This window comes from Blennius ocellaris, assembly GCF_963422515.1.
Source record: "Blennius ocellaris genome assembly, chromosome: 6".
In the NCBI taxonomy this organism is placed as follows: Eukaryota; Metazoa; Chordata; class Actinopteri; order Blenniiformes; family Blenniidae; genus Blennius; species Blennius ocellaris.
In genome coordinates, this window is record NC_137655.1 from 8,087,308 (window position 1) to 8,100,571 (window position 13,264).

The 13,264-nt window shown below is 43.0% G+C and overlaps 1 protein-coding gene across 1 annotated transcript; it reads left to right on the forward strand.

The window, feature by feature from the left end:
• Positions 1-4,425: 4,425 nt before the first annotated feature.
• On the forward strand, positions 4,426-12,849 carry gjc4b (gap junction protein gamma 4b). Its single transcript, XM_080497655.1, has 3 exons — positions 4,426-4,588; positions 10,111-11,287; positions 11,377-12,849. Exons 2-3 carry the CDS (start codon positions 10,141-10,143, stop codon positions 11,388-11,390), a joined length of 1,161 nt encoding a protein of 386 aa, XP_080353781.1. The 5' UTR covers positions 4,426-4,588; positions 10,111-10,140; the 3' UTR covers positions 11,391-12,849.
• Positions 12,850-13,264: the final 415 nt, after the last annotated feature.

Below are 13,264 nucleotides of genomic sequence, written 5' to 3' on the forward strand. Positions count from 1 at the left end.
GAAGCGATTACGAAACAGAAACAAACAAAGGGTTGTGGGGTTTTGTTGAACACTAAACTGTGGATGAGTCATAAAATGTAGTTTTTGTTCATGTCTTTTTAATGTTGAAAAAACTATGGAGCCCACATTGAAAAACAAACAACCCCCCCCCCCAAAAAAAGAAATCAACAGAGGAATGTCGAGCCCTCCTTTGTTGGATAATCACAGACCACTTGAGCAAGCAACTTTAAGCCGGACTGTATTTCATAAAGCGCCATCTCCAATAAAGGTGTGTACACACTCAGCAGGTTTGCCTCCAATAAAACAAACTTTGGTGGGCTTCATTCTGCATATCAACAGGACGTAACAAGAGTCTGAACTGAGTTTTCCTTTCATTCATTGCTATGAGCAAAATAGGAATTTCTACTGCCACTTGCACTCCTATCTATATTTTATAAGCTCTTTGTGAGTTCAAACCAACATAACACTGCATTCAACTCAGCTTTGTTTGGAATATGAAAGTTCTACCATCATAAAGGTATCTCATATGGCTTCTACACCCGAATTACGTAAGCTGGTGTTTTTAGTGGAGGGTTTGGGTTGAATTCAGGTGTAAATGCTCTTCTGGTCTGTTTCTTTTCAACACCCCCCTGAAAGCTGTCATCTGCTGCATTCCAGTTATATCTGGACATGGCATTGGAAAAACCTGGGTGGTACCATTTCAGTTAATCACAACATCGCCATAGGTCTTTAAAAAAAACAGAGACACATGAAGGAAAGTTCCTCTTGCTCTAGCTCTTTACTTGTATACACAAAGACAGTTCTTTGTATTTCATTCAGAAGAGAAGACCACAATTTCATACCAATTAGCAACATAATGACCAATCTGCATGAGTGAAAAGGGCCTTAATTGATGACAAAAGCTACATTGATAAATGGTTTATACTACGGGAGTCAAACACATTTTAGTTCAGGGACCACATACAGCCCAATTTCATCTTAACTAGGCTGTACCGGTAAAAATGTACTATCCTTAAATTTGACACTTTAAAGTTTCTATTTGTTGTAGTGCAGAATATATGCGATGAAAATGATGATTATTTTCAGAAAATGACTATAATCTCAACATAAAGCCAATTTTAAAGACACCTGATGTAAAATATTGTGAAATGTCATTGAATGAGTATTGTGTTGTGTCCACTATTCTAATGACATTTCTTTAAAAAAACAAAAAACATTTTTCTTTGATTTTCTTTACAGTTTGTTTGGTGGACCAGATTGGGCCTTCTGTTTGAAAACCCTGGTTTATGCAAACATGTCACACTGAGTGCAGTCACATTAAACTCTCAACTCCCCGAAGTCTTCAATATTGTCCATTTCTGTGCCCATATCTATTCAAAACTGTGAGGTGGGAGAGCATCTCAGCCATATTTTTAGCTCATCCTGAAATGTCGACACAGCGCTGACCAAAGACTTGTATATTAAGACCAAACACAGGACGTGACAGGCGTCACAATCTTTGGCCTCTTTGCAGCAGGTCTTCCTTGACATGTGCAATGCAGGAAATCCTGCTGCGCATTTGATAAACTCCCAACTGGAGTAAAGATCACACGTGGTTCGGCCCACCACAGCATTGATCATGATGCTATGAATGTTTTGGTCACCATTCAAATTGTCATACACACAATTGAAATTTATTTTGGTTTGATTTCAAAATGCTGAGGTTGTCGTACATGTAAATAGTTTCCCAGCGTAGATAAAAGACCACCTTCAACACTTCTGGTGCAAAATAGATCAGGATTTTAATAAAATTTACCCAATTTGTATAATCTTGGGTGCGACACTTTATTGTTGACTGGACTGAGAGCTCTGGAATATTTAAATAATAACCATAAAGGATCAAGAGACAATTACAGTAAAGCAAAGATGATAACCATGATGTACTATTGATTCAAACACACACACACACACTTGTTCAACCAACTAGCCTCTGAAAGAGCCACAAGGCCAGGCCCTCAGCCTCCACGTTATCTCCTGTCATCTGGATTGTGGTTTACCAAGGCACCCCACATTACACCCTGTGAATAAAAGCACGCTTGCAGTTCACAATAGAGCTTCTGCTGCACCCTGAGAAGGGGGAAGGGCTTTGCATTCCTCCACTGACCTCCTGTTTAGCAGCAGATATCAAACAATAACCGCCGCTCTTTCTGTGCCTTTGCCAAGCAGCCAGCTATCCAAACCGACTGGATGAAGCTCAGCATTTCCTCCATTTTCACAAAAAAAAAAAAAAACTATGCCAAAGTAGAAAGGTTGTGCTTAGTTCACATTTCTATGCAGAGGAGTGAGTAAACGATGAAGACTGGTCCGGGAACAACAATGCGATCATTCAATCCGAGTGGCTCCTTCAGGAGGCTGATGTTTGACTGGATGCCTGAGATATTTAATCTCGGTGACCGCACGTACCTTGTTTAAGTCACTTCTCGAGAAATAGTGCAGCATCAGCTGAGTGGAAACTCAGCGGCTTGAGGAAAACATCACTTTTGATTGATTGCTAATATCACAGTGCAGATGGCAGATGCCATATACCCCCTCCTCTCCACCTCAGATAAAGTGCCCATAATGTGCTGAGTTCAGACATCTGTGCTGTTCGCCGTGTGATTTATGACACAACTGATCCACGTTTGACACGAAAACAGAGAAAAAGCTGGTCGATGACACTCAGAGTGGGGTCAGGCGAGTGTCGCAAAGTGGGGGCTGAGGAAGCGCGTGTGCTGCCCTGGCCAAAGAAAGTGTGACATGAATGAAGGGACCTTCTGGTAGCAACAACTTCCGAACATCTGCACGAGCAGGAAGAGTGAGCGGGGGCCGTGTGTTGCTCCACATCCCCAACAGAGATAAAGAGGAGACAATCAGATAGCCCTCACTCACAGGGTATACCATGGATTACTTTAAATGCATTTAAAGTCTCTGAAGGTAGCAAAAAAGAAAGAAATGATATACTTTAAAGTGACTAAATATCCGTACACTTCCACTTTTCTCGGCCAGTGGCTTTTATAAAAGTCCAGCTTTAATTGTTTTGCAACGGTAAACGGTTCAGCAATTTGCTGTGTGTTGTAAGACAGCAGACATTGGACCAATTTGCGGTGGAGTGAACATGTGTTTGTGTCTCATAAAGATCCTGGAGGCCTCAGAGCTCACAGTAAAACAGAAAAAGACAAAATATTGACATTTTTAGTTTGTTGAACAAGTACCTTTGTCAGGCTATTGTTTGCATCATTACATTACAAAGTGTTTTTTTTTTTCATTCAGTGCATGATTTCATATTTTCTCAGCTGATTTGTCCAATAAAGGTGTGTTGGTGTGTTTTGATTCTCAATACAGAAGAGGCATTACTTCCATTGTTATTTTACTGAATGGATTTTACAGCTACTTTTGTCACATTGATTGTCGAATACAGAATATTTTGGGCATAGCAAAATATGTCAAACACATTTTAAGTCAGGGGTCACATGCAGCCCTATTGCCTCTTGAGGTGGCCAGACAAGTGAAATGGTACCATAATAACCTTTAAATTAAAATGTTAAAGTCTTTGTTGTGATGCAGAGTGTATGTGATGTGTATATTGTATGTGAAAACAAACAATTACTGTTTAAAGATGACTACAATCTCAGCCAATTTTAATAACTTTTGGTGCAAAATACAGTTAAAAACTTATATTGTTGCATCATGCATGTTTTCACAAACTCACCCTGGCCGCATGGCTTTGAGGATAGTTTGATAGCAGTAATCTCAGTCTCAGTGTTTGCTTAAAAAGCTAAATGTTTTTAAAAAAAATAAATCAATATTTTCTTTTAAATGTTTACCATTTGCTCGGGGATTTAGCTGGATTGGAGTGTCTCGCGAGCCGGTTTTGGCCTACGGGCGTTATGTTTGACAAGAGGCATTTTTTGAGAAGTTAAATGTATGGGGGGAAAGGATATATATTAATTTGTTCTATAACTGACTTTTCTGAAGATATTTAAATCATAAAGCATCTTTAAGAGAGGTCCTAGAAAATTTGAAGTATCTCCAGGCCTGGCCAAGTGTCCACTTGGTTGGAAATCAAAATATTTCAAGTGCTCAGCTCCTTGTCATTACTTCCGACTTGAATACTGGGTGTCGCCCTGTGAGAGCTTCTCCGGGTACTGATTTGAATCTTTCGGAGGCTTCTCGTCCCACTGAATCCAAGCTTAAGTTTACAGCAGAGTGAGAAAGGGACGAGGCAGAAGAGATTGCATCAGGAATGCTGGCAGTTGATGGTTTTCCTCCACTCTGCGCAGACAGGGGGTGGGGTGCCCGGATCAATGGGAGGAGAAAAGAGGGGGGAGGTGGAAAGGAGGAGGAGGAAGAGGGGGGATTTAGGAATATTCTTTGTCCTCGGCCCGCAGTACTACACACAACTGGAGAAGGACGCGGGGCGCTCCTCTGTCTGGAAGAACAACAGGAGAGAGAGAGAGAAAAAAACCTGGATGGCTTGATAGTAAAGAGAGAGGGCGCTTATTTAACGAAGAGAAAAAACGCCAGGAACGAAAGTCACCGCAACTTGGACGTCTGAAAATCTCCACTGAAGGTAAAAAAGAAAAAAAAACCCCACACACAAAAAGCATAGCGGCGGCACAGGAACGCGGCAACGGCATACATACATTTATTTACGCGTTTTGGCTGAGTTTTTTTCTGGTTTTAAGTTGAAAATCCAACTCTGGAACGACGCCAGATGCCTTTTCCCGAAGCGTAAAACGGGATTTCCACCCTTTAATGACGCGTGTTTGTCTCCCAGCCGCGTTCAAACGTGTCGTTTCATGGATCAACTTTTACGCGCACAGACTGGCGGGCGGCGAATTCAGGCACGCGAGATCGCCGCGTTACGCAAACGAAATCTCGACAAACTTACGGCAGGTTTAAGCAATAATTGTATTCGAAAATTGCGTGAATCACTGGCGCTAGGTGTTTTGTTAGCCGTCGTGGCTCCGATGTTGCTAATTTCGACTCCACTTTCCAGCCGTGTCGGTGGGATTTGGTGATGGGGAGGGAGGCGCAGGGATCAGGGCTGGTTGGTGGTTTTCCACCCTTCTTAAAAAAAAAAGCCTTGCACCCGCTTGTATTGCTCTAAAATGTGATGTTTATCAGTATGCATCCGTTCTACGCGTTTCTTGTAAGACTTTGTTGGGGGATATTTGAGGAGATGACTGGCTCTGCTGGTTAGTGTGGAGAGCATGTGGAGCCCTGCTGCGTCCCGTTAGCCACGAGGAGGGTTTCTCCATAGAATTGAGGATCCCACTATCTACTGTATCTCGTTTGTTCTATTGATAACAGGACCATATTACCACATTTCCTTCATATTACTATTTGTTTATGGGTTTTCCTCCCATGAGTCATGGGGATATTGGGGGTGGGTTGATGAGCGGATGTGTCCCTCCAGCTTTGAACAGCCAGGCTTGTCGTCGCCCTTCTCCTGCCTGCTTTTCTCTCCTCTCTCAGCTGAAGGGCTCTTGGGTTACACTGGGGGTTAACTGTAACTACCCTCCCCAGATGTGAGGGGCCACAAAAGCCCCTCTGTATTGGATCTCTTGTGCTGCCTGGAAGCAGACTGTAGTGTGTGGAGTGTCCACAGATAGGCCCAGACCGACCCACTGGGTAATGAGTATGACGCGTTTCCCTGCTGAAACACATCCCTCTCTTATCAACCAGAGCAAGGGGTCTGCAACCTGCAGCTCTGGAGCCACATGTGGCTCTTTTGTTCCTCTGTATTGGCTCGTTGAAGCTTTAATGAAAATTTGATATAAATGGGTTTCAGCGGCGCTTTTCCACCTCTTGCGCAGTCCCCAAAGGGCTTTCCATTGTTGATCATATTCATGCAAGGCGCTCAATCCATTGGGAGCAATTGGAGGTTTAGTGTCTTGCTCAAGGATATGTGGACAGAGGGGTAAATCAAAACTGCAACATTCTAATTGAGGGAAGACCAAGAGCTGTCCTAATAAAACATTTTACTGCTTTTTTTTTTAAAGAGACTGTCCAACAGGGTTCAAAAGGCTTAAGCCACTAAAATTGCTAGAAGAATAAGGCTACAAACTGCTAAAATGGTTAAAAACCAGAAAGAAATTTGCCAAACTGTTTAAAAATGCCACGAACGAAGCAAAATCGGGTCGAATGATTTATCCAACATGACTGGATAAATATGGTCAAATGTCACAATGGCTAAAACAACTAATTGAGCTGAATTGATTAAAGCTGGCTTATAAAGGCTAAAACTGCCAAAAATGTCTACAAAAATTAAGGCCACAAAATTAATTCTGAATTGTGGTCACGGACTGTTGTCAATATACATACTACATAAATAGCTTTATAAGCTGTGTGATCTTTTATAATGAAACATGTTTTGTGGCTCCAGAAGAATTTTATTTGGTGGAAAGGTTGCAGACGAATGCAGAAATGATTGAAGAATGGTCTTCAGGAGGTTAGTCGGTGGTGTGGATGCTGCATATTTGTTTAACATGTGACGATTGTGCTCCAAGAACTGAGAGCTGGTCCTTATTCACCAAAAGAAATCTAATCCTCAGATGTTGGTGGATTATTTTGATACACAATATGTTGACGAAGTTCTAACAACATGTGGCGTGAGGTTTTTCTCAAGGTATTACTTCTGGATATGATTACTGGGTGAACACAAGATGCGTGGGTAAATGTGAACTGCTAAACTTTTTCTTGACCTCCAAAGTAAGACTAAAGCACATCTATACTTATTCTCATTCATTTAAATGTGGACTATTTAAATTACTTTCCCAAACATTTAATGTCGTCAGTTAAGTTTGTGCAATCTTCAGATTCTTTAATCTATTACTTGGATTTAGTATGAGAATGTCCCAGGTTTGAGTCTGTGTTGGGCTTGAGTCACTGTAAGACGTTTCCATGTTCTCCTGGTAAGCGTTTTCTCCTGGAACGCCACTTTCCCCCCTGCAGTCTTACTTTAAATTTATGATGGTATGCGTGATGTACATGGTGCAGTCTGCCTTTACCCGCAGCTGGCTGGGATTGGCTCTGTTGGTCTGCAACTCTTTGTTGGATAAAGCTTTGTTGAAGATGGATGCATGTATGAATATGGGCACCAGCATCTTTTGTTTTCTTCTTGTGTCTCTGTGGTATCTATTGTGACGCACAAACACTGAACAACATTCTTCTCATATCTGCTTTAAAGCTGCGTTTTACATCCAGGAAATCCAGTGCCTTGGCCTGGTTAAAATGAATGAGCCATATTGAAGCTGCGCAGATAAAATCCTGATTGCATCTGTTGTGTCCCGGCGGGGAAAACAATTCACTATCGGGGTTACTTGTAATTTAACAACTTGTGATCTGGAAAATGAAAAGGCTGCGGTTTCTTGTCCAGTAGCTTTTTATTTCTTCCATCAAGTGAGCTCACAAAAGTTGGAAAAATACATGTGCTGGATCTCCCAGCAGAAAGTGAATCAATAAATTTGAAAACTAGTTTTCAACATGGCAGTCTATGTCTGATTTGCCGCCTGTTGATGCCATTTGTAGTTTCACAGTTGAGTCGCCTGTGAGGAAGTTCCTTGGATATGCTATCAGTTCTGACAGTAGCTTGGGTGCAATTTCTAACCGTTAACCTAGATTGCAAGCAGCTGAGCAGTGCCGTTGATTGTTTCTTCTCTCCAGCAGCCTGAATCGAGAGCATTGCGGTCAACTTGTACCACGTCGGTGACGGAACACGTTTTATATTCACACCTAATGCTTCATTCCTTATGTGCTGTTCACTTTGTTAAAATTTTTCTACATCTATGGATTAGTGAAAACCGATCAGTTTACGTCTCTTTATGCACGATATCAGTGCATCAGGGCAATCTTGCACAAAGTCACGGCAGCGGTTGTAGGGATTCCTTAAGGTCAGCTCTCGTGGAAGTCTCCAGAAAAGAACAAGTTATTCTCAAGCCCCGTTCACACAACTGGTTGGATCATTATAGTTCAACATGGGTGGTGCTTGACTCCATGATGGCATCTGTAGTGAGTACCGTGCCCCCCCCCCCCCCCCCCCCCCAGTGCTGGTTGTAATTTACATGGCCAATGCAGATATACTTCCATTTGGACCAGGTATTTAAACCCACATATACACCAAGAGATGACGGCCCATGTGAGCACTTAATGAACTGCGTTGTTTATAAAGGGAGCGTTTGTGCCGGGAAATCCAGGAATTAGTTTCACCGCATTGCTTCCAGAGACATGGAATCTGCAGCTCAGCTTGTCTTGCAGCTTTTCTTCATGCGTGTTTCGCATGTGAACATTCAATCATCAGGCAATAATCAGTTTTCCTCTTCAAAGAATGTGACGAGCGACAAGTCTGAAGCTGCTCTTTTCACATGTCAAACAGCTGACGTTTTTTCTGACGTCTCCCCTCATTTAAACTTTCTGTAGTCATTGTTTTTATTAAAACATTCAACTTTGACCGTTGTTTCATAGCATATGTTCTGAAAGCACATTTTCGTCCATTTGTGGTCTGCAATAATTTAAAGCAAGAAAATGTACTATGACCAGGATCTATTTCATTTTTCATTTAGTTTTCACATCGTCTGGATTGTGGATTGGAAGAATACATCTTTAACAAATCATTGGATACTAAAGGTTATTGAATGTCAGTCAAAAACTAGAGTTGTCCTCATGCATAGGTTTCCTGATATTTTTGGAAATGTGAATGTGGAAAAGAGATTGAGAAACATAGACTCACACACATAAAGGTTCTGCAGAGAGAGATGCAGCAAGACTTTATCTTGCAGTCGTTTCACAAAACCGAGACATTTGAACACATTTACAAAGAACATCTGTTCTCGGATTCACAGTTGACCTAAATTTCTCAAAAGAAAAATCCACATTTCTCCCAAAGCACAAATCATAAGGACCGGATTTGAAGTGTGCAGAGTTTCAGTCAAATGCTCTTTTTAGGTGGAGTCGCTGACACTGAAAGGCAGCATCATAAATATTACGTAGCTGCCCACATCCTGGGATAGGCTGAATAAAGTGGAGACTTTCATGTCGAAGCTTTTCTCTGCGCTGGGTTTCAACTGGGCAGTCTTTGAACTCGTGCAGCACCGCAGTGCCTTTTAAGTGGTGGCTGTCATCGGACATCCAGCGCTTATGGGTGTAAAGAGTTTCGGAAAGCGTTCTGTTAAAGCTATCTCGGCTTTATTCATATTGAGGCACCTATGGAAACTTTACTGCACAATGTCGCTCTGAGTCGAAGAAGAGAACTGCAGCACGTACCTTTTGCATTCTAGCCACAGTCTGTCAACATTGGTCAATACATAGCCACTTTCCTGGTTTCTTCACTGATCACTTTTGACCGGTAACCATATGGACCACAGTGGTTGGAGACAAACCAGGAGGCCAATGTGGCATGAAACTGGTCTCCAACCAAAGTCAAATGTAGGATTCCTACTTGGTAAAAGCATGTTGGCGCATTTTATAAAGGCAGACAATTACTCGGCGGAAGTTGTTTTATGAGGTTTGTCGCAGATGGCGTGAAACCACAAGTGCTCCTCATTACCTCTTCGGTGGGAGCCCGGTTATTAAACCGCGGCTGCTAAGTGAAGGAATGCGACGGGTTTGAGTGTGTAAAATGCTGAGGGGAGGCTAAATTGCACACAGTTATGTGTAACAGTGGTGTTTGCATTTGGGAGAGCATGGAAACACGGCCTGGCGTTGTAAAGCGCAGCTCTAATGTTGGGAAAAGTGTGATAAACTTGGTTGAGGTCATAAGTTTATAGTTTAGAAAGTGCAAGGACAAATACTTAAGTCTTTCACACATTAGGGTAGAATGCCAAACAAAGTTCTTTATGATGTTCTTGTTAATCTTCTCACCTCTTTTATATGGTTTTCCAATAGAATGTGACTTGTACAATCTGCTTGGAGCTTCTCCACAGGATTTTTGTAATGTGTTAATGTTGTTGGTTTGCACCTCCTGGAGGTTCCTCGACTGAGAGGAGCTGGGAGAGGTTATGTAATAGCTCCACCTTGTGGCCTTCTGGTGTAATCAAGCAGTCCCTTTTTATAAATGAGACCCCCTTTTTCCCCCCTCCTTCTTCTCTGCAGGTCTGAAAGTCTCCCCATCTTGCAGACAAAATGAGCTGGAGTTTCCTCACACGTTTGCTAGACGAGATCTCCAACCACTCGACCTTTGTGGGCAAGATCTGGCTCACGCTACTCATTGTTTTCCGGATTGTGCTGACGGCGGTTGGCGGCGAGTCGATCTACTACGATGAACAGAGCAAATTTGTGTGCAACACGCAGCAGCCCGGTTGCGAGAATGTGTGCTACGACGCGTTTGCGCCGCTCTCGCACATTCGGTTCTGGGTGTTCCAGGTGATCATGATCACCACGCCCACCATCCTGTACCTCGGTTTCGCCATGCACAAGATCGCCCGCATGGAGGATGACGACTACAGGCCCCGGAGCAGGAAGAGGATGCCCATCGTGAGCCGTGGCGCCAACCGGGACTATGAAGAGGCCGAGGACAACGGTGAGGAAGACCCCATGATCCTGGAGGAGATCGAGCCAGACAAGGAGAAGGATGTGGTTGAAAAGCCCAGCAAAAAGCACGACGGCCGCCGCCGCATCAAGAGGGACGGGCTGATGAAGGTCTACGTATGTCAGCTCTTTTCCCGTGCCATCTTCGAGGCTTCGTTCCTGTTTGGGCAGTACGTCCTTTATGGGCTGGAGGTGTCGCCATCATACGTTTGCACACGCTCTCCCTGCCCGCACACCGTGGACTGCTTCATCTCTCGCCCAACAGAGAAAACCATCTTCCTGCTCATCATGTACGCCGTCAGCGCCTTGTGCCTCCTCTTCACCTTGCTGGAGATCCTTCACCTGGGCATCAGTGGCATCCGCGATTGCTTCTGCGGGCCGAGATCCCGGCCTCCCACCCCTCGCCACCCAGCTCTCGCCAGCCAAAGGTCTTCCATCTCCCGCCAGCCGTCTGCGCCTCCAGGCTACCACACCGCCCTGAAGAAGGACCCCTCGGGCAAACTGGGCTTCAGGGACAACCTGGGAGACTCGGGCCGGGAGTCGTTCGGGGACGAGGCGTCGTCGCGGGAGCTGGAGAGGCTGCGCCGGCACCTGAAACTGGCCCAGCAACACCTGGATTTGGCCTACCAGAATGAGGAGAACAGCCCGTCGCGCAGCAGCAGCCCGGAGTCCAATGGCACGGCGGTGGAGCAGAACAGGTTAAACTTTGCCCAGGAGAAGCAGAGCAGCACCTGTGATAAAAGTGAGTCTTCAACCTTAGACCATGTGTGACCATGTGCATTGTTGATCGTACAAGTATTTTACTGACGCGTACAAAACTCTCTCCTGCAGGTCTCCGTGCGTAGGTCCTCTCCAGCTGATCAGCTGACATGGGGAAGACTGGAGGGAACAGGGCAGAGCAGTGTGAATGCGTACATGTGACATTGTGAATTGGCTTGAGGTGGAATGAAGCCGGCCCCAAGCCTTCCAGTGTTATTGGCCGACCGCAGTCCAGCATCAAGTCATAGGATGACGGGGCGTCTCAATCCAGCAATACTTGAGTCGACCAGCCTGTCCGAAGAGCCAAAGTGCTTACAAACTGCCTTTGTGCAAAAAGAACAATTAAGGTGAACATGTCCTTTTTCCTCAGGGCAGCTATTTTCTTTTCTTTTTTTTTGTTTTGTTTTATGAAACTTAGAGCTGTTAGTCATTTTTAAGAGTGTGTTGTCGGATACTTGGTGGGTGCATCTCAAGTTTGCCTTAGACTTAAACTGGAACTCCCATTTTCTGGCATTTTGGTTAGGTGATCTCAAGCCAGTTGTGCAAAAAGAAGAAGAAGAAAAAAAAAAAACAGCTTAAAACTGTAAGACTTTTTTTGTGAGAAAGGTGAGCGAGCGAACAAGTGCTTAAGGACGCAAATAAAAGGTTAACAGACAGGGCACCACTCATCAAGAAAAGGTACTGGAGGTATTGTCATGCTTATGAAGACTATTTAGTTGATTTTCATTCAAAGGTGTTGGACGTTTTTGGGGTCAATGTTGACACTGCACCAGTCAACATTCCCGAGTCCGGTACCTGGATTGTAACTGGACCACACTTGGGGTGCCTTTGTCCAAAGGAATAAACAAACCTGGGTAATGCTTGAAGAAAAAAAGGAGAAAAAAAAAACGTATCTCTTGATATTGTCTTGTATGGTTTCACACGTTTGATACTGTCCTTTATTTTTCTATTCGTTTATGTATTGTGGTGTTGACAAAAGGACTCCTTTGTCACTGTGGCAAATATGTTAAATTTGAAAATTACATTTACTGCTGTTGAAGCTTTCAAAGCCTGATTCTGACCAATGCAGACTGATGACATAACGGTTTGGGACAATCTTGGTTCGCTTGCAGCAGTTTTTCTTTGAATAATTCCATTCTTTTGTCAATATTGTCTAGCTTATTTTATTAGGTACAAGTCATCTTTGACTAAGTGTTTACTTATTTTTTATGCTGACCTGAATTACTTTTGTATTCATGTTCAAAAAAAGGGATCAAAATGTACGTGTTCTTTCAGAAAGTGCTGATTGTTCTCGCTGATCCATAATCTACATGAGGGTTGTAAACAAATGAAATCATTTCAATGTGAACTCAATGCCTTGAATGCGCTCTAATAAGATGCCATCCTTCTTTTTTGATATTCTGATAATACCCACAGTGCCACGAGGACCGACTCAAATGTGTTGTCATCTCAAGTTATTTTTGACCAATGCTTTTTGTACTTTTATACTTTTTGTATTGATAGTACTTTGTGGTTAGTTTTTGAAATAAATTTTTTAAAACCATGCTTTTTCTTGTGTAAAGTGTTTAATGTCCCAACACACTGTTGGCTCGAGTTGCTTTTCAATACTTTTGAAAGTAAGCCTGTTAACAACTCCTTTTATAGAGAAGCTGATGGTTAAAACTGCGTTGAATCTAATGTAGAGGAAGTTCCTACAGTTAGATATTTAATACTTAGAAAGGCTGAGTTGTGAGATTTCTATTTGGAGAAGAGAAAAAGACAATTGGTTCTGCAGCATTGAAGCCGCAATTTACCACAACCATGAGGCATTTCCAAATTCTAGATTTTGAACTGTAATTCACGGACACCTTTTCTGTCTTGTTTATTTCCTGTTTTAAGTCACATGCTGTGTCTCTTGTTTCAGGTTTCTTGACTTGTAATTGTTCTGCATCTAACGCATGTTGTTGAACAGTATAGCACT